General features: G+C 44.7%; 1 protein-coding gene across 1 annotated transcript; it reads left to right on the plus strand.

The window, feature by feature from the left end:
- The first annotated feature begins 1,148 nt into the window (after window positions 1-1,148).
- Window positions 1,149-24,094, plus strand: LOC135571235 (sodium/mannose cotransporter SLC5A10-like). Its single transcript, XM_065017018.1, has 5 exons — window positions 1,149-1,587; window positions 1,675-1,909; window positions 23,046-23,117; window positions 23,661-23,765; window positions 24,083-24,094. Exons 2-5 carry the CDS (start codon window positions 1,799-1,801, stop codon window positions 24,092-24,094), a joined length of 300 nt encoding a protein of 99 aa, XP_064873090.1. The 5' UTR covers window positions 1,149-1,587; window positions 1,675-1,798.
- Window positions 24,095-25,702: the final 1,608 nt, after the last annotated feature.

Here is a 25,702-nt window from a genome sequence, read left to right on the forward strand (position 1 = left end):
GCTGACTGTTGGTGGTGTCTGACCTGGGTCCACTCTGCTGACTGTTGGTGGTGTCTGACCTGGGTCCACTCTGCTGACTGTTGGTGGTGTCTGACCTGAGTCCACTCTGCTGACTGTTGGTGGTGTCTGACCTGAGTCCACTCTGCTGACTATTTGTGGTGTCTGACCTGGGTCCACTCTGATGACTATTTGTGGTGTCTGACCTGGGTCCACTCTGCTGACTATTGGTGGTGTCTGACCTGGGTCCACTCTGCTGACTGTTGGTGGTGTCTGACCTGGGTCCACTCTGGTGGTGTCTGACCTGGGTCCACTCTGCTGACTGTTGGTGGTGTCTGACCTGGGTCCACTCTGCTGACTGTTGGTGGTGTCTGATCTGGGTCCACTCTGGTGGTGTCTGACCTGGGTCCACTCTGCTGACTGTTGGTGGTGTCTGACCTGGGTCCACTCTGCTGACTGTTGGTGGTGTCTGACCTGGGTCCACTCTGGTGGTGTCTGACCTGGGTCCACTCTGGTGGTGTCTGACCTGGGTCCACTCTGGTGGTGTCTGACCTGGGTCCACTCTGCTGACTGTTGGTGGTGTCTGACCTGGGTCCACTCTGCTGACTGTTGGTGGTGTCTGACCTGGGTCCACTCTGCTGACTGTTGGTGGTGTCTGACCTGGGTCCACTCTGGTGGTGTCTGACCTGGGTCCACTCTGCTGACTGTTGGTGGGTTCTGACCTGGGTCCACTCTGCTGACTGTTGGTGGTGTCTGACCTGGGTCCACTCTGCTGACTGTTGGTGGTGTCTGACCTGGGTCCACTCTGCTGACTGTTTGTGGTGTCTGACCTGGGTCCACTCTGCTGACTGTTGGTGGTGTCTGACCTGGGTCCACTCTGCTGACTGTTGGTGGTGTCTGACCTGGGTCCACTCTGCTGACTGTTGGTGGTGTCTGACCTGGGTCCACTCTGCTGACTGTTGGTGGTGTCTGACCTGGGTCCACTCTGCTGACTGTTGGTGGTGTTCTGACCTGGGTCCACTCTGGTGGTGTCTGACCTGGGTCCACTCTGCTGACTGTTGGTGGTTCTGACCTGGGTCCACTCTGCTGACTGTTGGTGGTGTCTGACCTGGGTCCACTCTGCTGACTGTTGGTGGTGTCTGACCTGGGTCCACTCTGCTCACACGAGCTTCATGTGTGACCTCCAACACACTCCATTACCTCCCAGCCAGCAGGTAGTGTGTGTGTCAGCGTGATTCTCTACACACACACTCCATTACCTCCCAGCCAGCAGGTAGTGTGTGTGTCAGCGTGAGGTGTTTAATCATCAATTGACACAATGTCCCCCTGATCTCCTGCCCCTCTTCTCTCTCTCTCTCTCTCTCTGCTACTCGTTCTCCATAGTGTCTGCAGCATTGGTCAGGTCTGGGGTTAGTGAATCAGTGGTCAGGTCTGGTGTTAGTGTACAGTGTGTCTGAAGTAGTGGTCAGGTCTGTGGTTAGTGAATCAGTGATCAGGTCTGGTGTTAGTGAATCAGTGGTCAGGTCTGGTGTTAGTGAATCAGTGGTCAGGTCTGGTGTTAGTGTACAGTGTGTCTGAAGTAGTGGTCAGGTCTGTGGTTAGGAATCTGATCAGGTCTGTTTAGTGAATCAGTGGTCAGGTCTGTGTTAGTGTACAGTGTGTTGAAGTAGTGGTCAGGTCTGGGGTTAGGTATGTGTGTGTGTTAGGATTAAGTGTGTGTTATAGGGTTAGGTGTGTGTTAGGGTTAGGTGAGTGTGAGTGTTAGGTGTGTGTGTGTGTGTGTTAGTGTGAGTGGTCAGTAATGGCGTCCAACTCCACCACCCAGTTCTTTGCTCTGTCCCAGTCCTTCAGTATCTCTGACATCATCATCATCGCTGCATACTTCCTGCTCAACGTAGCTGTCGGCATCTGGGTGAGACTTACCTAATACTGTCTGTCTGTCTGTCTGTCTGTCTGTCTGTCTGTCTGTCTGTCTGTCTGTCTGTCTGTCTGTCTGTCTGTCTGTCTGTCTGTCTGTCTGTCTGTCTGTTGTCTCACTGTCTGTCTGTCTGTCTGTCTGTCTGTCTGTCTGTCTGTCTAACGATCTGTATGTCTGTCTGTCTGTCTGTCTGTCTGTCTGTCTGTCTAACGATCTGTCTGTCTGTCTGTCTGTCTGTCTGTCTGTCTGTCTGTCTGTCTGTCTGTCTGTCTGTCTGTCTGTCTGTCTGTCTGTCTGTCTGTCTGTCTGTCTGTCTGTCTGTCTGTCTAACGATCTGTCTGTCTGTCTGTCTGTCTGTCTGTCTGTCTGTCTGTCTGTCTGTCTGTCTGTCTGTCTGTCTGTCTAACGATCTGTCTGTCTGTCTGTCTGTCTGTCTGTCTGTCTGTCTGTCTCTCTCACGGTCTGTCTGTCTAATGATCTGTCTGTCTGTCTGTCTCACGATCTGTCTGTCTGTCTGTGTCTGTCTGTCTGTCTGGTGTGTGTAACTATGGAACTCTGTCTGATATGCGTAACTATGGAACTCTGTCGTGTGTACGTAACTATGGAACTCTGTCGTGTGTACGTAACTATGGAACTCTGTCTGATGTGTGTAACTATGGAACTCTGTCTGGTGTGTGTAACTATGGAACTCTGTCTGGTGTGTGTAACTATGGAACTCTGTCTGATGTGTGTAACTATGGAACTCTGTCTGATGTGTGTAACTATGGAACTCTGTCTGATGTGTGTAACTATGGAACTCTGTCTGATGTGTGTAACTATGGAACTCTGTCTGGTGTGTGTAACTATGGAACTCTGTCTGGTGTGTGTAACTATGGAACTCTGTCTGATGTGTGTAACTATGGAACTCTGTCTGGTGTGTGTAACTATGGAACTCTGTCTGGTGTGTGTAACTATGGAACTCTGTCTGTCTGTGTAACTGGAACTGTCTGATGTGTGTAACTATGGAACTCTGTCTGGTGTGTGTAACTATGGAACTCTGTCTGGTGTGTGTAACTATGGAACTCTGTCTGTGTGTGTAACTATGGAACTCTGTCTGGTGTGTGTAACTATGGAACTCTGTCTGGTGTGTGTAACTATGGAACTCTGTCTGGTGTGTGTAACTATGGAACTGTCTGTCTGATGGAACTCTGTCTGATGTGTGTAACTATGGAACTCTGTCTGATGTGTGTAACTATGGAACTCTGTCTGGTGTGTGTAACTATGGAACTCTGTCTGATGTGTGTAACTATGGAACTCTGTCTGATGTGTGTAACTATGGAACTCTGTCTGGTGTGTGTAACTAAACTCTGTCTGGTGTGTAACTATGGAACTCTGTCTGATGTGTGTAACTATGGAACGCTGTCTGGTGTGTGTAACTATGGAACTCTGTCTGGTGTGTGTAACTATGGAACTCTGTCTGGTGTGTGTAACTATGGAACTCTGTCTGATGTGTGTAACTATGGAACTCTGTCTGGTGTGTGTAACTATGGAACTCTGTCTGGTGTGTGTAACTATGGAACTCTGTCTGGTGTGTGTAACTATGGAACTCTGTCTGGTGTGTGTGTAACTCTGTGTAACTATGGAACTCTGTCTGATGTGTGTAACTATGGAACTCTGTCTGGTGTGTGTAACTATGGAACTCTGTCTGGTGTGTGTAACTATGGAACTCTGTCTGGTGTGTGTAACTATGGAACTCTGTCTGGTGTGTGTAACTATGGAACTCTGTCTGGTGTGTGTAACTATGAACTCTGTCTGGTGTGTAACTATGGAACTCTGTCTGGTGTGTGTAACTATGGAACTCTGTCTGGTGTGTGTAACTATGGAACTCTGTCTGGTGTGTGTAACTATGGAACTCTGTCTGGTGTGTAACTATGGAACTCTGGTGTGTGTGTAACTCTGTAACTGATGGAACTCTGTCTGATGTGTAACTATGGAACTCTGTCTGGTGTGTGTAACTATGGAACTCTGTCTGTGTGTGTAACTATGGAACTCTGTCTGATGTGTGTAACTATGGAACTCTGTCTGATGTGTGTAACTATGGAACTCTGTCTGGTGTGTGTAACTATGGAACTCTGTCTGGTGTGTGTAACTATGGAATTCTGTCTGGTGTGTGTAACTATGGAACTATGTCTCGTGTGTGTAACTATGGAACTCTGTCTGGTGTGTGTAACTATGGAACTCTGTCTGGTGTGTGTAACTATGGAACTCTGTCTGATGTGTGTAACTATGGAACTCTGTCTGGTGTGTGTAACTATGGAACTCTGTCTGGTGTGTGTAACTATGGAACTCTGTCTGGTGTGTGTAACTATGGAACTCTGTCTGGTGTGTGTAACTATGGAACTCTGTCTGATGTGTGTAACTATGGAACGCTGTCTGGTGTGTGTGTAACTCTGTGTAACTATGGAACTCTGTCTGGTGTGTGTAACTATGGAACTCTGTCTGGTGTGTGTAACTCTGTGTAACTATGGAACTCTGTCTGGTGTGTGTAACTATGGAACTCTGTCTGGTGTGTGTGTAACTCTGTGTAACTAATGAACTCTGTCTGGTGTGTGTGTAACTCTGTGTAACTATGGAACTCTGTCTGGTGTGTGTAACTCTGTGTAACTATGGAACTCTGTCTGGTGTGTGTGTAACTATGGAACTCTGTCTGGTGAGTGTGTAACTCTGTGTAACTATGGAACTCTGTCTGGTGAGTGTGTAACTATGTGTAACTATGGAACTCTGTCTGGTTTGTGTGTAACTATGGAACTCTGTCTGGTGAGTGTAACTCTGTGTAACTATGGAACTCTGTCTGGTGTGTGTAACTATGGAACTCTGTCTGGTGTGTGTAACTATGGAACTCTGTCTGGTGTGTGTGTAACTCTGTGTAACTATGGAACTCTGTCTGGTGTGTGTGTAACTCTGTGTAACTATGGAACTCTGTCTGGTGTGTGTAACTATGGAACTCTGTCTGGTGAGTGTGTAACTCTGTGTAACTATGGAACTCTGTCTGGTTTGTGTGTAACTATGGAACTCTGTCTGGTGTGTGTGTAACTCTGTGTAACTATGGAACTCTGTCTGATGTGTGTAACTATGGAACTCTGTCTGGTTTGTGTGTAACTCTGTGTAACTATGGAACTCTGTCTGGTGTGTGTAACTATGGAACTCTGTCTGGTGTGTGTAACTATGGAACTCTGTCTGGTTTGTGTGTAACTCTGTCTGTAACTATGAAACTCTGTCTGGTGTGTGTAACTATGGAACTCTGTCTGGTGTGTGTAACTATGGAACTCTGTCTGGTGTGTGTGTAACTCTGTGTAACTATGGAACTCTGTCTGGTGTGTGTGTAACTATGGATCTCTGTCTGGTGTGTTTAACTATGGAACTCTGTCTGGTGAGTGTGTAACTCTGTAACTATGTCTGTCTGATGTGTGTAACTATGGAACTCTGTCTGGTTTGTGTGTGTGTAACTATGGAACTCTGTCTGGTGTGTGTAACTCTGTAACTATGGAACTCTGTCTGGTGAGTGTGTAACTATGTGTAACTATGGAACTCTGTCTGGTGTGTGTAACTATGGAACTCTGTCTGGTGAGTGTGTAACTCTGTGTAACTATGGAACTCTGTCTGGTGAGTGTGTAACTATGGAACTCTGTCTGGTGTGTGTAACTATGGAACTCTGTCTGGTGAGTGTGTAACTCTGTGTAACTATGGAACTCTGTCTGGTGTGTGTAACTATGGAACTCTGTCTGGTGTGTGTAACTATGGAACTCTGTCTGGTGAGTGTGTAACTCTGTGTAACTATGGAACTCTGTCTGGTTTGTGTGTAACTATGGAACTCTGTCTGGTGTGTGTGTAACTCTGTGTAACTATGGAACTCTGTCTGATGTGTGTAACTATGGAACTCTGTCTGGTTTGTGTGTAACTCTGTGTAACTATGGAACTCTGTCTGGTGTGTGTAACTATGGATCTCTGTCTGGTCTGTGTAACTATGGAACTCTGTCTGGTTTGTGTGTAACTCTCTGTAACTATGAAACTCTGTCTGGTGTGTGTGTAACTATGGAACTCTGTCTGGTGTGTGTAACTATGGAACTATGTCTGGTGTGTGTGTAACTCTGTGTAACTATGGAACTCTGTCTGGTGTGTGTGTAACTCTGTGTAACTATGGAACTCTGTCTGGTGTGTGTAACTATGGAACTCTGTCTGGTTTGTGTGTAACTCTGTAACTATGGAACTCTGTCTGATGTGTGTAACTATGGAACTCTGTCTGGTTTGTGTGTAATTCTGTGTAACTATGGAACTCTGTCTGGTGTGTGTAACTCTGTAACTATGGAACTCTGTCTGATGTGTGTAACTATGGAACTCTGTCTGGTGTGTGTAACTATGGAACTCTGTCTGATGTGTGTAACTATGGAACGCTGTCTGGTGTGTGTAACTATGGAACTCTGTCTGGTGTGTGTAACTATGGAACTCTGTCTGGTGTGTGTAACTATGGAACTCTGTCTGGTGTGTGTGTAACTCTGTCTGATGTGTGTAACTATGGAACGCTGTCTGGTGTGTGTGTAACTCTGTGTAACTATGGAACTCTGTCTGGTGTGTGTAACTATGGAACTCTGTCTGGTGTGTGTAACTCTGTGTAACTATGGAACTCTGTCTGGTGTGTGTAACTATGGAACTCTGTCTGGTGTGTGTAACTATGGAACTCTGTCTGGTGTGTGTAACTCTGTGTAACTATGGAACTCTGTCTGGTGTGTGTAACTCTGTGTAACTATGGAACTCTGTCTGATGTGTGTAACTATGGAACTCTGTCTGGTGTGTGTAACTATGGAACTCTGTCTGGTGTGTGTAACTATGGAACTCTGTCTGATGTGTGTAACTATGGAACGCTGTCTGGTGTGTGTAACTATGGAACTGTCTGGTGTGTGTAACTATGGAACTCTGTCTGGTGTGTGTAACTATGGAACTCTGTCTGGTGTGTGTAACTATGGAACTCTGTCTGGTGTGTGTAACTATGGAACTCTGTCTGATGTGTGTAACTATGGAACGCTGTCTGGTGTGTGTGTAACTCTGTGTAACTATGGAACTCTGTCTGGTGTGTGTAACTATGGAACTCTGTCTGGTGTGTGTAACTCTGTGTAACTATGGAACTCTGTCTGGTGTGTGTAACTATGGAACTCTGTCTGGTGTGTGTGTAACTCTGTGTAACTAATGGAACTCTGTCTGGTGTGTGTAACTCTGGAACTATGTCTGGTGTGTGTGTGTAACTCTGTCTGATGTGTGTAACTATGGAACTCTGTCTGGTGTGTGTAACTATGGAACTCTGTCTGGTGTGTGTGTAACTGTGTAACTATGGAACTCTGTCTGGTGTGTGTAACTCTGTCTGGTGTGTTTAACTATGGAACTCTGTCTGGTGAGTGTGTAACTATGGAACTCTGTCTGGTGTGTGTAACTATGGAACTCTGTCTGGTGTGTGTGTAACTATGTAACTATGGAACTCTGTCTGGTCTATGGAACTCTGTCTGGTGTGTGTAACTATGGAACTCTGTCTGGTGAGTGTGTCTCTGTCTGGTGTGTGTAACTATGGAACTCTGTCTGGTGAGTGTGTAACTCTGTGTAACTATGGAACTCTGTCTGGTTTGTGTGTAACTATGGAACTCTGTCTGGTGTGTGTGTAACTCTGTGTAACTATGGAACTCTGTCTGATGTGTGTAACTATGGAACTCTGTCTGGTTTGTGTGTAACTCTGTGTAACTATGGAACTCTGTCTGGTGTGTGTAACTATGGATCTCTGTCTGGTCTGTGTAACTATGGAACTCTGTCTGGTTTGTGTGTAACTCTCTGTAACTATGGAACTCTGTCTGGTGTGTGTAACTATGGAACTCTGTCTGGTGTAACTATGGAACTCTGTCTGGTGTGTGTGTCTGTGTAACTATGGAACTCTGTCTGGTGTGTGTAACTCTGTGTAACTATGGAACTCTGTCTGGTGTGTGTAACTATGGAACTCTGTCTGGTTTGTGTGTAACTCTGTAACTATGGAACTCTGTCTGATGTGTGTAACTATGGAACTCTGTCTGGTTTGTGTGTAATTCTGTGTAACTATGGAACTCTGTCTGGTGTGTGTAACTCTGTAACTATGGAACTCTGTCTGATGTGTGTAACTATGGAACTCTGTCTGGTGTGTGTAACTATGGAACTCTGTCTGATGTGTGTAACTATGGAACGCTGTCTGGTGTGTGTAACTATGGAACTCTGTCTGGTGTGTGTAACTATGGAACTCTGTCTGGTGTGTGTAACTATGGAACTCTGTCTGGTGTGTGTAACTATGGAACGCTGTCTGGTGTGTGTGTAACTCTGTGTAACTATGGAACTCTGTCTGGTGTGTGTAACTATGGAACTCTGTCTGGTGTGTGTAACTCTGTGTAACTATGGAACGCTGTCTGGTGTGTGTGTAACTCTGTGTAACTATGGAACTCTGTCTGGTGTGTGTAACTATGGAACTCTGTCTGGTGTGTGTAACTCTGTGTAACTAATGAACTCTGTCTGGTGTGTGTGTAACTCTGTGTAACTATGGAACTCTGTCTGGTGTGTGTAACTCTGTGTAACTATGGAACTCTGTCTGGTGTGTGTAACTATGGAACTCTGTCTGGTGTGTGTAACTATGGAACTCTGTCTGGTGAGTGTGTAACTCTGTGTAACTATGGAACTCTGTCTGGTTTGTGTGTAACTATGGAACTCTGTCTGGTGTGTGTGTAACTCTGTGTAACTATGGAACTCTGTCTGATGTGTGTAACTATGGAACTCTGTCTGGTTTGTGTGTAACTCTGTGTAACTATGGAACTCTGTCTGGTGTGTGTGTAACTCTGTGTAACTATGGAACTCTGTCTGGTGTGTGTAACTATGGATCTCTGTCTGGTCTGTGTAACTATGGAACTATGTCTGGTGTGTGTGTAACTCTGTGTAACTATGGAACTCTGTCTGGTTTGTGTGTAACTCTGTGTAACTATGGAACTCTGTCTGGTGTGTGTGTAACTCTGTGTAACTATGGAACTCTGTCTGGTGTGTGTAACTATGGAACTCTGTCTGGTTTGTGTGTAACTCTGTAACTATGGAACTCTGTCTGATGTGTGTAACTATGGAACTCTGTCTGGTTTGTGTGTAACTCTGTGTAACTATGGAACTCTGTCTGGTGTGTGTAACTCTGTAACTATGGAACTCTGTCTGATGTGTGTAACTATGGAACTCTGTCTGATGTGTGTAACTATGGAACGCTGTCTGTGTAACTATGGAACTCTGTCTGGTGTGTGTGTAACTGGGAACTCTGTCTGGTGTGTGTAACTATGGAACTCTGTCTGGTGTGTGTAACTATGGAACTCTGTCTGGTGTGTGTAACTATGGAACTCTGTCTGGTGTGTGTAACTCTGTGTAACTATGGAACTCTGTCTGGTGTGTGTGTGTCTGATGTGTGTAACTCTGTGTAACTATGGAACTCTGTCTGGTGTGTGTAACTAACTATGGAACTCTGTCTGGTGTGTAACTGTGTAACTATGGAACTCTGTCTGGTGTGTGTAACTAACTATGGAACTCTGTCTGGTGTGTGTGTAACTATGGAACTCTGTCTGGTTTGTGTGTAACTCTGTGTAACTATGGAACTCTGTCTGGTGTGTGTGTAACTCTGTGTAACTATGGAACTCTGTCTGTGTGTGTGTAACTATGGAACTCTGTCTGGTTTGTGTGTAACTCTGTAACTATGGAACTCTGTCTGATGTGTGTAACTATGGAACTCTGTCTGGTTTGTGTGTAACTCTGTGTAACTATGGAACTCTGTCTGGTGTGTGTAACTCTGTAACTATGGAACTCTGTCTGATGTGTGTAACTATGGAACTCTGTCTGTGTGTGTAACTATGGAACTCTGTCTGGTGTGTGTATGGAACTCTGTCTGGTGTGTGTAACTGGAACTCTGTCTGGTGTGTGTAACTATGGAACTCTGTCTGTAACTATGGAACTCTGTCTGATGTGTGTAACTATGGAACGCTGTCTGGTGTGTGTGTAACTCTGTGTAACTATGGAACTCTGTCTGGTGTGTGTAACTCTGTGTAACTATGGAACTCTGTCTGGTGTGTGTAACTATGGAACTCTGTCTGGTGTGTGTGTAACTCTGTGTAACTATGGAACTCTGTCTGGTGTGTGTAACTCTGTGTAACTATGGAACTCTGTCTGGTGTGTGTAACTCTGTGTAACTATGGAACTCTGTCTGGTGTGTGTAACTATGGAACTCTGTCTGGTGAGTGTGTAACTCTGTGTAACTATGGAACTCTGTCTGGTGTGTGTAACTATGGAACTCTGTCTGGTGAGTGTGTAACTCTGTGTAACTATGGAACTCTGTCTGGTTTGTGTGTAACTATGGAACTCTGTCTGGTGTGTGTGTAACTCTGTGTAACTATGGAACTCTGTCTGATGTGTGTAACTATGGAACTCTGTCTGGTGTGTGTGTAACTCTGTGTAACTATGGAACTCTGTCTGGTGTGTGTGTAACTCTGTGTAACTATGGAACTCTGTCTGGTGTGTGTAACTATGGAACTCTGTCTGGTTTGTGTAACTCTGTAACTATGGAACTCTGTCTGATGTGTGTAACTATGGAACTCTGTCTGGTTTGTGTGTAACTCTGTGTAACTATGGAACTCTGTCTGGTGTGTGTAACTATGGAACTCTGTCTGATGTGTGTAACTATGGAACTCTGTCTGGTGTGTGTGTAACTCTGTGTAACTATGGAACTCTGTCTGGTGTGTGTAACTATGGAACTCTGTCTGGTGTGTGTAACTATGGAACTCTGTCTGATGTGCGTAACTATGGAACTCTGTCTGGTGTGTGTAACTATGGAACTCTTTCTGGTGTGTGTAACTATGGAACTCTGTCTGGTGTATGTGTAACTCTGGAACTATGTCTGTCTGTTGTGTGTAACTATGGAACTCTGTCTGATGTGTGTAACTATGGAACTCTGTCTGGTGTGTGTAACTATGGAACTCTGTCTGGTGTGTGTAACTATGGAACTCTGTCTGGTGTGTGTAACTATGGAACTCTGTCTGGTGTGTGTAACTATGGAACTCTGTCTGGTGTGTGTGTAACTCTGTGTAACTATGGAACTCTGTCTGGTGTGTGTAACTATGGAACTCTGTCTGGTGTGTGTAACTATGGAACTCTGTCTGGTGTGTGTGTAACTCTGTGTAACTATGGAACTCTGTCTGGTGTGTGTAACTAACTGGAACTCTGTCTGGTGTGTGTAACTCTGTGTAACTATGGAACTCTGTCTGATGTGTGTAACTATGGAACTCTGTCTGGTTTGTGTGTAACTCTGTCTGTAACTATGGAACTCTGTCTGGTGTGTGTAACTCTGGTAACTATGGAACTCTGTCTGGTGTGTGTGTAACTATGGAACTCTGTCTGGTGTGTGTAACTCTGTGTAACTATGGAACTCTGTCTGGTGAGTGTGTAACTCTGTGTAACTATGGAACTCTGTCTGGTGTGTGTAACTATGGAACTCTGTCTGGTGTGTGTAACTATGGAACTCTGTCTGGTGTGTGTAACTATGGAACTATGTCTGGTGTGTGTGTAACTATGGAACTCTGTCTGGTGTGTGTAACTATGGAACTCTGTCTGGTGTGTGTAACTCTGTCTGATGTGTAACTATGGAACTCTGTCTGGTGTGTGTAACTATGGAACTCTGTCTGGTGTGTGTAACTATGGAACTCTGTCTGGTGTGTGTAACTCTGTGTAACTATGGAACTCTGTCTGGTGTGTGTAACTATGGAACTCTGTCTGGTGTGTGTGTAACTCTGTGTAACTATGGAACTCTGTCTGGTGTGTGTAACTATGGAACTCTGTCTGGTGTGTGTAACTCTGTGTAACTATGGAACTCTGTCTGGTGTGTGTAACTATGGAACTCTGTCTGGTGTGTGTAACTATGGAACTCTGTCTGGTGTGTGTAACTCTGTGTAACTAATGAACTCTGTCTGGTGTGTGTGTAACTCTGTGTAACTATGGAACTCTGTCTGGTGTGTGTAACTCTGTGTAACTATGGAACTCTGTCTGGTGTGTGTAACTATGGAACTCTGTCTGGTGTGTGTAACTATGGAACTCTGTCTGGTGAGTGTGTAACTCTGTGTAACTATGGAACTCTGTCTGGTTTGTGTGTAACTATGGAACTCTGTCTGGTGTGTGTGTAACTCTGTGTAACTATGGAACTCTGTCTGGTGTGTGTAACTAACTGGAACTCTGTCTGGTTTGTGTGTAACTCTGTGTAACTATGGAACTCTGTCTGGTGTGTGTGTCTGTGTAACTATGGAACTCTGTCTGGTGTGTGTAACTATGGAACTCTGTCTGGTCTGTGTAACTATGGAACTATGTCTGGTGTGTGTGTAACTCTGTGTAACTATGGAACTCTGTCTGATGTGTGTAACTATGGAACTCTGTCTGGTTTGTGTGTAACTCTGTGTAACTATGGAACTCTGTCTGGTGTGTGTAACTATGGATCTCTGTCTGTGTGTAACTATGGAACTCTGTCTGGTTTGTGTGTAACTCTCTGTAACTATGGAACTCTGTCTGGTGTGTGTAACTATGGAACTCTGTCTGGTGTGTGTAACTATGGAACTCTGTCTGGTGTGTGTGTAACTCTGTGTAACTATGGAACTCTGTCTGGTGTGTGTGTAACTCTGTGTAACTATGGAACTCTGTCTGGTGTGTGTAACTATGGAACTCTGTCTGGTTTGTGTGTAACTCTGTAACTATGGAACTCTGTCTGATGTGTGTAACTATGGAACTCTGTCTGGTTTGTGTGTAACTCTGTGTAACTATGGAACTCTGTCTGGTGTGTGTAACTCTGTAACTATGGAACTCTGTCTGATGTGTGTAACTATGGAACTCTGTCTGGTGTGTGTAACTCTGTGTAACTGGAACTCTGTCTGGTGTGTGTAACTATGGAACTCTGTCTGGTGTGTGTAACTATGGAACTCTGTCTGGTGTGTGTAACTATGGAACTCTGTCTGGTAACTATGGAACTCTGTCTGGTGTGTGTAACTATGGAACTCTGTCTGGTGTGTGTGTAACTCTGTGTAACTATGGAACTAACTGGAACTCTGTCTGGTGTGTGTAACTCTGTGTAACTATGGAACTCTGTCTGGTGTGTGTAACTCTGTGTAACTATGGAACTCTGTCTGGTGTGTGTAACTATGGAACTCTGTCTGGTGTGTGTAACTCTGTGTAACTATGGAACTCTGTCTGGTGTGTGTAACTCTGTGTAACTATGGAACTCTGTCTGGTGTGTGTAACTCTGTCTGGAACTCTGTCTGGTGTGTGTAACTATGGAACTCTGTCTGGTGTGTGTAACTATGGAACTCTGTCTGGTGAGTGTGTAACTCTGTGTAACTATGGAACTCTGTCTGGTTTGTGTGTAACTATGGAACTCTGTCTGGTGTGTGTAACTCTGTGTAACTATGGAACTCTGTCTGATGTGTGTAACTATGGAACTCTGTCTGGTTTGTGTGTAACTCTGTGTAACTATGGAACTCTGTCTGGTGTGTGTGTAACTCTGTGTAACTATGGAACTCTGTCTGGTGTGTGTAACTATGGAGCTCTGTCTGGTCTGTGTAACTATGGAACTATGTCTGGTGTGTGTGTAACTCTGTGTAACTATGGAACTCTGTCTGGTTTGTGTGTAACTCTGTGTAACTATGGAACTCTGTCTGGTGTGTGTGTAACTCTGTGTAACTATGGAACTCTGTCTGGTGTGTGTAACTATGGAACTCTGTCTGGTTTGTGTGTAACTCTGTAACTATGGAACTCTGTCTGATGTGTGTAACTATGGAACTCTGTCTGGTTTGTGTGTAACTCTGTGTAACTATGGAACTCTGTCTGGTGTGTGTAACTCTGTAACTATGGAACTCTGTCTGATGTGTGTAACTATGGAACTCTGTCTGGTGTGTGTAACTATGGAACTCTGTCTGATGTGTGTAACTATGGAACGCTGTCTGGTGTGTGTAACTATGGAACTCTGTCTGGTGTGTGTAACTATGGAACTCTGTCTGGTGTGTGTAACTATGGAACTCTGTCTGGTGTGTGTAACTATGGAACTCTGTCTGATGTGTGTAACTATGGAACGCTGTCTGGTGTGTGTGTAACTCTGTGTAACTATGGAACTCTGTCTGGTGTGTGTAACTCTGTGTAACTATGGAACTCTGTCTGTAACTATGGAACTCTGTCTGGTGTGTGTAACTAACTCTGTCTGGTAACTATGGAACTCTGTCTGGTGTGTGTGTAACTCTGTGTAACTATGGAACTCTGTCTGGTGTGTGTAACTCTATGTCTGTAACTATGGAACTCTGTCTGGTGTGTGTGTAACTCTCTCTGTCTGGTGTGTTTAACTATGGAACTCTGTCTGGTGAGTGTGTAACTCTGTGTAACTATGGAACTCTGTCTGGTGTGTGTAACTATGGAACTCTGTCTGGTGAGTGTGTAACTCTGTGTAACTATGGAACTCTGTCTGGTTTGTGTGTAACTATGGAACTCTGTCTGGTGTGTGTGTAACTCTGTGTAACTATGGAACTCTGTCTGGTGTGTGTAACTATGGAACTCTGTCTGGTGTGTGTGTAACTCTGTGTAACTATGGAACTCTGTCTGGTGTGTGTGTAACTCTGTGTAACTATGGAACTCTGTCTGGTGTGTGTAACTATGGAACTCTGTCTGGTGTGTGTGTAACTCTGTAACTATGGAACTCTGTCTGATGTGTGTAACTATGGAACTCTGTCTGGTTTGTGTGTAACTCTGTGTAACTATGGAACTCTGTCTGGTGTGTGTAACTCTGTAACTATGGAACTCTGTCTGATGTGTGTAACTATGGAACTCTGTCTGGTGTGTGTGTGTAACTATGGAACTCTGTCTGGTGTGTGTAACTATGGAACTCTGTCTGGTGTGTGTAACTATGGAACTCTGTCTGATGTGCGTAACTATGGAACTCTGTCTGGTGTGTGTAACTATGGAACTCTTTCTGGTGTGTGTAACTATAGAACTCTGTCTGGTGTATGTAACTATGGAACTCTGTCTGATGTGTGTAACTAACTCTGTGGAACTATGGAACTCTGTCTGGTGTGTGTAACTATGGAACTCTGTCTGGTGTGTTTAACTATGGAACTCTGTCTGGTTTGTGTGTAACTATGGAACTCTGTCTGTCTGGTGTGTGTAACTATGGAACTCTGTGTGTGTAACTATGGAACTCTGTCTGGTGTGTGTAACTATGGAACTCTGTCTGGTGTGTGTAACTATGGAACTCTGTCTGGTTTGTGTGGAACTCTGTCTGTGTGTGTAACTATGGAACTCTGTCTGGTGTGTGTAACTATGGAACTCTGTCTGGTGTGTGTAACTATGGAACTCTGTCTGATGTGTGTAACTATGGAACTCTGTCTGATGTGTGTAACTATGGAACTCTGTCTGGTGTGTGTAACTGTGGAACTCTGTCTGGTTTGTGTTACTATGGAACTCTGTCTGATGTGCGTAACTATGGAACTCTGTCTGGTGTGTGTGTAACTCTGTGTAACTATGGAACTCTGTCTGGTTTGTGTGTAACTCTGTGTAACTATGGAACTCTGTCTGGTGTGTGTAACTATGGAACTCTGTCTGGTTTGTGTGTAACTGTGTAACTATGGAACTCTGTCTGGTGTGTGTAACTATGGAACGCTGTCTGTTTTTTGTGTAACTCTGTGTAACTATGGAACTCTGTCTGGTGTGTGTAACTATGGAACGCTGTCTGTTTTTTGTGTAACTCTGTGTAACTATGGAACTCTGTCTGGTGTGTGTAACTATGGAACTCTGTCTGGTTTGTGTAACTATGGAACTCTGTCTGGTGTGTGTAACTATGGAACTCTGTCTGGTGTGTGTGTAACTATGGAACTCTGTCTGGTTTGTGTGTAACTCTGTGTAACTATGGAACTCTGTCTGGTGTGTGTGTAACTCTGTAACTATGGAACTCTGTCTGATGTGTGTAACTATGGAACTCTGTCTGGTGTGTGTGTAACTCTGTGTAACTATGGAACTATGTCTGGTGTGTGTAACTATGGAACGCTGTCTGTTTTTTGTGTAACTCTGTGTAACTATGGAATTCTGTCTGGTGTGTGTAACTATGGAACTCTGTCTGGTTTGTGTGACTATGGAACTATGTCTCGTGTGTGTGTAACTCTGTGTAACTATGGAACGCTGTCTGTTTTTTGTGTAACTCTGTGTAACTATGGAACTCTGTCTGGTGTGTGTAACTATGGAACTCTGTCTGGTGTGTGTAACTCTGTGTAACTATGGAACTCTATCTGATGTGTGTAACTATGGAACTCTGTCTGGTGTGTGTAACTCTGTGTAACTATGGAACTCTGTCTGGTGTGTGTAACTATGGAACTCTGTCTGGTGTGTTTAACTATGGAACTATGTCTGGTGTGTGTGTAACTCTGTGTAACTATGGAACTCTGTCTGGTTTGTGTAACTGGAACTATGTCTGGTGTGTGTAACTATGGAACTCTGGTGGGTGTGTAACTATGTGTAACTATGGAACTCTGTCTGGTGTGTGTGTAACTCTGTGTAACTATGGAACTCTGTCTGGTGTGTGTGTAACTATGGAACTCTGTCTGGTTTGTGTTACTATGGAACTCTGTCTGATGTGCGTAACTATGGAACTCTGTCTGGTGTGTGTGTAACTATGGAACTCTGTCTGATGTGTGTGTAACTCTGTGTAACTGTGGAACTCTGTCTGGTGTGTGTGTAACTCTGTGTAACTATGGAACTCTGTCTGGTGTGTGTAACTCTGTGTAACTATGGAACTATGTCTGATGTGTGTAACTATGGAACTCTGTCTGGTGTGTGTGTAACTCTGTGTAACTATGGAACTCTGTCTGGTGTGTGTGTAACTATGTGTAACTATGGAACTCTGTCTGGTTTGTGTTACTATGGAACTATGTCTGATGTGCGTAACTATGGAACTCTGTCTGGTGTGTGTAACTCTGTAACTATGGAACTCTGTCTGATGTGTGTAACTATGGAACTCTGTCTGGTGTGTGTGTAACTCTGTGTAACTATGGAACTCTGTCTGGTGTGTAACTATGTAACTCTGTCTGGTGTGTGTAACTATGGAACTCTGTCTGATGTGTGTAACTATGGAACTCTGTCTGGTGTGTGTAACTATGGAACTCTTTCTGTAACTATGGAACTCTGTCTGGTGTGTGTAACTCTGGAACTCTGTCTGACTGTGGAACTCTGTCTGGTGTGTGTAACTCTCTGTCTGATGTGTGTAACTATGGAACTCTGTCTGGTGTGTGTGTAACTCTGTGTAACTATGGAACTCTGTCTGGTGTGTGTAACTATGGAACTCTGTCTGGTGTGTGTAACTATGGAACTCTGTCTGATGTGTGTGTAAACTAACTATGGAACTCTGTCTGGTGTGTGTGTAACTCTCTGTAACTGGAACTCTGTCTGGTGTGTGTGTAACTATGGAACTCTGTCTGGTGTGTGTAACTATGGAACTCTGTCTGGTGTGTGTGTAACTCTGTGTAACTATGGAACTCTGTCTGGTGTGTGTAACTATGGAACTCTGTCTGGTTTGTGTGTAACTCTGTAACTATGGAACTCTGTCTGATGTGTGTAACTATGGAACTCTGTCTGGTTTGTGTGTAACTCTGTGTAACTATGGAACTCTGTCTGGTGTGTGTAACTCTGTAACTATGGAACTCTGTCTGATGTGTGTAACTATGGAACTCTGTCTGGTGTGTGTGTAACTCTGTGTAACTATGGAACTCTGTCTGGTGTGTGTAACTATGGAACTCTGTCTGGTGTGTGTAACTATGGAACTCTGTCTGATGTGTGTAACTATGGAACTCTGTCTGGTGTGTGTAACTATGGAACTCTGTCTGGTGTGTGTAACTATGGAACTCTGTCTGGTGTGTGTAACTATGGAACTCTGTCTGATGTGTGTAACTATGGAACTCTGTCTGGTGTGTGTAACTATGGAACTCTGTCTGGTTTGTGTGTAACTCTGTGTAACTATGGAACTCTGTCTGGTGTGTGTGTAACTCTGTGTAACTATGGAACTCTGTCTGGTGTGTGTAACTATGGAGCTCTGTCTGGTCTGTGTAACTATGGAACTCTGTCTGGTGTGTGTGTAACTCTGTGTAACTATGGAACTCTGTCTGGTTTGTGTGTAACTCTGTGTAACTATGGAACTCTGTCTGGTGTGTGTGTAACTCTGTGTAACTATGGAACTCTGTCTGGTGTGTGTAACTATGGAACTCTGTCTGGTTTGTGTGTAACTCTGTAACTATGGAACTCTGTCTGATGTGTGTAACTATGGAACTCTGTCTGGTTTGTGTGTAACTCTGTGTAACTATGGAACTCTGTCTGGTGTGTGTAACTCTGTAACTATGGAACTCTGTCTGATGTGTGTAACTATGGAACTCTGTCTGGTGTGTGTAACTATGGAACTCTGTCTGATGTGTGTAACTATGGAACGCTGTCTGGTGTGTGTAACTATGGAACTCTGTCTGGTGTGTGTAACTATGGAACTCTGTCTGGTGTGTGTAACTATGGAACTCTGTCTGGTGTGTGTAACTATGGAACTCTGTCTGATGTGTGTAACTATGGAACGCTGTCTGGTGTGTGTGTAACTCTGTGTAACTATGGAACTCTGTCTGGTGTGTGTAACTCTGTGTAACTATGGAACTCTGTCTGGTGTGTGTAACTATGGAACTCTGTCTGGTGTGTGTGTAACTATGGATCTCTGTCTGGTGTGTTTAACTATGGAACTCTGTCTGGTGAGTGTGTAACTCTGTGTAACTATGGAACTCTGTCTGGTGTGTGTAACTATGGAACTCTGTCTGGTGAGTGTGTAACTCTGTGTAACTATGGAACTCTGTCTGGTTTGTGTGTAACTATGGAACTCTGTCTGGTGTGTGTGTAACTCTGTGTAACTATGGAACTCTGTCTGGTGTGTGTGTAACTCTGTGTAACTATGGAACTCTGTCTGGTGTGTGTAACTATGGAACTCTGTCTGGTGTGTGTAACTATGGAACTCTGTCTGGTGTGTGTGTAACTCTGTGTAACTATGGAACTCTGTCTGGTGTGTGTAACTCTGTAACTATGGAACTCTGTCTGATGTGTGTAACTATGGAACTCTGTCTGGTGTGTGTGTAACTCTGTGTAACTATGGAACTCTGTCTGGTGTGTGTAACTATGGAACTCTGTCTGGTGTGTGTAACTATGGAACTCTGTCTGATGTGCGTAACTATGGAACTTTGTCTGGTCTGTGTAACTATGGAACTCTGTCTGGTTTGTGTGTAACTCTCTGTAACTATGGAACTATGTCTGGTGTGTGTGTAACTATGGAACTCTGTCTGGTGTGTGTAACTATGGAACTATGTCTGGTGTGTGTGTAACTCTGTGTAACTATGGAACTCTGTCTGGTGTGTGTAACTATGGAACTCTGTCTGGTTTGTGTGTAACTCTGTAACTATGGAACTCTGTCTGATGTGTGTAACTATGGAACTCTGTCTGGTTTGTGTGTAACTCTGTGTAACTATGGAACTCTGTCTGGTGTGTGTAACTCTGTAACTATGGAACTCTGTCTGATGTGTGTAACTATGGAACTCTGTCTGGTGTGTGTGTAACTCTGTGTAACTATGGAACTCTGTCTGGTGTGTGTAACTATGGAACTCTGTCTGGTGTGTGTAACTATGGAACTCTGTCTGATGTGCGTAACTATGGAACTCTGTCTGGTGTGTGTAACTATGGAACTCTGTCTGGTGTGTGTAACTATGGAACTCTGTCTGGTGTGTGTAACTATGGAACTCTGTCTGATGTGTGTAACTATGGAACTCTGTCTGGTGTGTGTAACTATGGAACGCTGTCTGGTGTGTGTAACTATGGAACTCTGTCTGGTGTGTTTAACTATGGAACTCTGTCTGGTTTGTGTGTAACTGTGTAACTATGGAACTCTGTCTGGTGTGTGTAACTATGGAACTCTGATGTGTGTAACTATGGAACTCTGTCTGGTGTGTGTAACTATGGAACGCTGTCTGGTGTGTGTAACTATGGAACTCTGTCTGATGTGTGTGTAACTATGGAACTCTGTCTGGTTTGTGTTACTATGGAACTCTGTCTGATGTGCGTAACTATGGAACTCTGTCTGGTGTGTGTGTAACTCTGTGTAACTATGGAACTCTGTCTGGTTTGTGTGTAACTCTGTGTAACTATGGAACTCTGTCTGGTGTGTGTAACTATGGAACGCTGTCTGGTTTGTGTGTAACTCTGTGTAACTATGGAACTCTGTCTGGTGTGTGTAACTATAACTCTGTCTGGTTTTTGTGTGTAACTATGGAACTCTGTCTGGTGTGTGTAACTATGGAACTCTGTCTGGTGTGTGTGTAACTATGGAACTCTGTCTGGTTTGTGTGTAACTCTGTGTAACTATGGAACTCTGTCTGGTGTGTGTGTAACTCTCTGTAACTATGGAACTCTGTCTGTGTGTAACTCTGTGTAACTATGGAACTCTGTCTGGTGTGTGTGTAACTCTGTGTAACTATGGAACTCTGTCTGGTGTGTGTAACTATGGAACTCTGTCTGTTTTTGTGTAACTCTGTGTAACTATGGAACTCTGTCTGGTGTGTGTAACTATGGAACTCTGTCTGGTTTGTGTAACTATGGAACTCTGTCTGGTGTGTGTGTGGAACTCTGTCTGTAACTATGGAACTCTGTCTGGTGTGTAACTATGGAACTATGGAACTGTCTGGTGTGTAACTCTGTGTAACTATGGAACTCTGTCTGGTGTGTGTAACTATGGAACTCTGTCTGTAACTATGGAACTCTGTCTGGTGTGTGTGTAACTCTGTGTAACTATGGAACTCTGTCTGGTTTGTGTTTAACTGTGTAACTATGGAACTCTGTCTGTGTGTGTAACTCTGTGTGTGTGTAACTATGGAACTCTGTGGTGTGTGTAACTCTGTGTAACTATGGAACTCTGTCTGGTGTGTGTGTAACTCTGTGTAACTATGGAACTCTGTCTGGTGTGTGTAACTGTGTAACTATGGAACTCTGTCTGGTGTGTGTAACTATGGAACTCTGTCTGGTGTGTGTGTAACTATGTGTAACTATGGAACTCTGTCTGGTGTGTGTGTAACTCTGTGTAACTATGGAACTCTGTCTGGTGTGTGTAACTATGGAACTCTGTCTGGTGTGTGTGTAACTCTGTGTGTAACTATGGAACTCTGTCTGGTGTGTGTGTAACTCTGTGTAACTATGGAACTCTGTCTGGTGTGTGTGTGTAACTATGGAACTATGGAACTCTGTCTGGTGTGTGTGTAACTCTGTGTAACTATGGAACTCTGTCTGGTGTGTGTGTGTAACTGGAACTCTGTCTGTGTAACTATGGAACTCTGTCTGGTGTGTGTAACTATGGAACTCTGTCTGGTGTGTGTGTAACTCTGTGTAACTATGGAACTCTGTCTGGTGTGTGTGTAACTCTGTGTAACTATGGAACTCTGTCTGGTGTGTGTGTAACTCTGTGTAACTATGGAACTCTGTCTGGTGTGTGTAACTATGGAACTCTGTCTGGTGTGTGTGTAACTCTGTGTAACTATGGAACTCTGTCTGGTGTGTGTAACTCTGTGTAACTATGGAACTCTGTCTGGTGTGTGTGTAACTAACTGGAACTCTGTCTGGTGTGTGTAACTATGGAACTCTGTCTGGTGTGTGTAACTATGGAACTCTGTCTGGTGTGTAACTTGTAACTCTGTGTAACTATGGAACTCTGTCTGGTGTGTGTAACTATGGAACTCTGTCTGGTGTGTTTGTAACTCTGTGTAACTATGGAACTCTGTCTGGTGTGTGTAACTATGGAACTCTGTCTGGTGTGTGTGTAACTATGGAACTCTGTCTGGTGTGTGTGTAACTCTGTGTAACTATGGAACTCTGTCTGGTGTGTGTAACTCTGTGTAACTATGGAACTCTGTCTGATGTGTGTAACTATGGATCTCTGTCTGGTGTGTGTGTAACTCTGTGTAACTATGGAACTCTGTCTGGTGTGTGTGTAACTATGGAACTCTGTCTGGTGTGTGTGTAACTCTGTGTAACTATGGAACTCTGTCTGGTGTGTGTGTAACTATGTGTAACTATGGAACTCTGTCTGGTGTGTGTAACTATGGAACTCTGTCTGGTGTGTGTAACTATGGAACTCTGTCTGGTGTGTGTAACTATGGAACTATGTCTGGTGTGTGTAACTATGGAACTCTGTGTAACTATGGAACTCTGTGTAACTATGGAACTCTGTCTGGTGTGTGTGTAACTCTGTGTAACTATGGAACTCTGTGTAACTATGGAACTCTGTCTGGTGTGTGTAACTATGGAACTCTGTCTGGTGTGTGTAACTCTCTGTGTAACTATGGAACTCTGTCTGGTGTGTGTGTAACTCTGTGTAACTATGGAACTCTGTCTGGTGTGTGTAACTATGGAACTCTGTCTGGTGTGTGTTACTATGGAACTCTGTCTGGTGTGTGTAACTATGGAACTCTGTCTGGTGTGTGTAACTATGGAACTCTGTCTGGTGTGTGTGTAACTATGGATCTCTGTCTGGTGTGTGTGTAACTCTGTGTAACTATGGAACTCTGTCTGGTGTGTGTAACTCTGTGTAACTATGGAACTCTGTCTGATGTGTGTAACTATGGATCTCTGTCTGGTGTGTGTTTAACTCTGTGTAACTATGGAACTCTGTCTGGTGTGTGTGTAACTCTGTGTAACTATGGAACTCTGTCTGGTGTGTGTGTAACTCTGTGTAACTATGGAACTCTGTCTGGTGTGTGTAACTATGGAACTCTGTCTGGTGTGTCTGTGTAACTCTGTCTGGTGTGTAACTATGGAACTCTGTCTGGTGTGTGTAACTATGGAACTCTGTCTGGTGTGAACTATGGAACTCTGTCTGGTGTGTGTAACTCTGTGTAACTATGGAACTCTGTCTGGTGTGTGTAACTATGGAACTATGGAACTCTGTCTGGTGTGTGTAACTATGGAACTCTGTCTGTGTAACTATGGATCTCTGGTTGTTTTTCAGTCGTCGTGCAGGGTCAGCAGGAACACTCTGAGTGGATACTTCCTGGCTGGGAGAGACATGGCCTGGTGGCCGGTGAGTCAGATCGTACAGTCTGTTACGTCTGCTGTTGATCTCAAACAGTCCTCCATTTGTGGAAGATCGGAGCCGCTCTGTTTACCAGTTGTGTGTGTCTGTGTGTGGTGTTTGTCTGTGTATCTGTGTGTGGTGTTTGTGTGTGTCTGTGTGTATCTGTGTGTGGTGTTTGTGGTGTTTGTGTGTGCATCTGTGTGTGGTGTTTGTGTGTGTCTGTGTGTATCTGTGTGTGGTGTGTGTGTGTCTGTGTGTATCTGTGTGGTGTGTGTGTGTCTGTGTGTATCTGTGTGTGGTGTGTGTGTGTCTGTGTGTATCTGTGTGTGGTGTGTATCTGTGTGTGGTGTCTGTGTGGTGTGTGTGTGTGTGTATCTGTGTGTGGTGTGTGTGTGTGTCTGTGTGTATCTGTGTGTGGTGTGTGTGTGTCTGTGTGTGTCTGTGTGTATCTGTGTGTGGTGTCTGTGTGGTGTGTGTGTGTCTGTGTGTGTGTGTGTCTGTGTGGTGTGTGTGTGTGTCGTGTGTGTGTCTGTGTGTATCTGTGTGTAGATCGGAGCCTCTCTGTTTGCCAGTAGCGAGGGCTCTGGTCTGTTCATCGGTCTGGCTGGAACAGGAGCTGCCGGAGGCATCGCTGTAGCTGGCTTCGAATGGAACGTAAGGACACACACATGCACACGCACACACACACACACACACACACACACACACACACACACACACACACACACACACACACACACACACACACACACACACACACATCTCAAATCATGGTGCGTATTCATGTGAAACAGACTTCCCAGAAAATTTACCATGAATTTAAAAAATAAAAATATTTCTCTTTCATCTCTCCAAGTTTTCATAATTGTCCTTCAATTCACAAGAGGCTGAATGTTTCCCACCGGTTGAAGTATCCGAGCGAAACAGATCCCCTCTGTCTCTGTCTCTGTGTCCCCATCTATCTGATGCAGTCTGGTCAGTGAAACAGATCCCCTCTGTCTCTGTGTCCCCATCTATCTGATGCAGTCTGGTCAGTGAAACAGATCCCCTCTGTCTCTGTGTCCCCATCTATCTGATGCAGTCTGGTCAGTGAAACAGATCCCCTCTGTCTCTGTGTCCCCATCTATCTGATGCAGTCTGGTCAGTGAAACAGATCCCCTCTGTCTCTGTGTCCCCATCTATCTGATGCAGTCTGGTCAGTGAAACAGATCCCCTCTGTCTCTGTGTCCCCATCTATCTGATGCAGTCTGGTCAGTGAAACAGATCCCCTCTGTCTCTGTGTGTGTCCCCATCTATCTGATGCAGTCTGGTCAGTGAAACAGATCCCCTCTGTCTCTGTGTCCCCATCTATCTGATGCAGTCTGGTCAGTGAAACAGATCCCCTCTGTCTCTGTGTCCCCATCTATCTGATGCAGTCTGGTCAGTGAAACAGATCCCCTCTGTCTCTGTGTCCCCATCTATCTGATGCAGTCTGGTCAGTGAAACAGATCCCCTCTGTCTCTGTGTCCCCATCTATCTGATGCAGTCTGGTCAGTGAAACAGATCCCCTCTGTCTCTGTGTCCCCATCTATCTGATGCAGTCTGGTCAGTGAAACAGATCCCTCTGTCTCTGTCTGTGTCCCCATCTATCTGATTCAGTCTGGTCAGTGAAACAGATCCCTCTGTCTCTGTGTCCCCATCTATCTGATGCAGTCTGGTCAGTGAAACAGATCCCCTCTGTCTCTGTGTCCCCATCTATCTGATGCAGTCTGGTCAGTGAAACAGATCCCCTCTGTCTCTGTGTCCCCATCTATCTGATGCAGTCTGGTCAGTGAAACAGATCCCCTCTGTCTCTGTGTCCCCATCTATCTGATGCAGTCTGGTCAGTGAAACAGATCCCTCTGTCTCTGTGTGTCCCCATCTATCTGATGCAGTCTGGTCAGTGAAACAGATCCCCTCTGTCTCTGTGTCCCCATCTATCTGATGCAGTCTGGTCAGTGAAACAGATCCCTCTGTCTCTGTGTCCCCATCTATCTGATGCAGTCTGGTCAGTGAAACAGATCCCCTCTGTCTCTGTGTCCCCCCATCTATCTGATGCAGTCTGGTCAGTGAAACAGATCCCCTCTGTCTCTGTGTCCCCATCTATCTGATGCAGTCTGGTCAGTGAAACAGATCCCCTCTGTCTCTGTGTCCCCATCTATCTGATTCAGTCTGGTCAGTGAAACAGATCCCCTCTGTCTCTGTGTCCCCATCTATCTGATGCAGTCTGGTCAGTGAAACAGATCCCTCTGTCTCTGTGTGTCCCCATCTATCTGATGCAGTCTGGTCAGTGAAACAGATCCCCTCTGTCTCTGTGTCCCCATCTATCTGATGCAGTCTGGTCAGTGAAACAGATCCCTCTGTCTCTGTGTCCCCATCTATCTGATGCAGTCTGGTCAGTGAAACAGATCCCTCTGTCTCTGTGTGTCCCCATCTATCTGATTCAGTCTGGTCAGTGAAACAGATCCCCTCTGTCTCTGTGTCCCCATCTATCTGATGCAGTCTGGTCAGTGAAACAGATCCCCTCTGTCTCTGTGTCCCCATCTATCTGATGCAGTCTGGTCAGTGAAACA

Source organism: Oncorhynchus nerka, unplaced genomic scaffold (genome assembly GCF_034236695.1).
Source record: "Oncorhynchus nerka isolate Pitt River unplaced genomic scaffold, Oner_Uvic_2.0 unplaced_scaffold_676, whole genome shotgun sequence".
NCBI classification, from domain to species: domain Eukaryota; kingdom Metazoa; phylum Chordata; class Actinopteri; order Salmoniformes; family Salmonidae; genus Oncorhynchus; species Oncorhynchus nerka.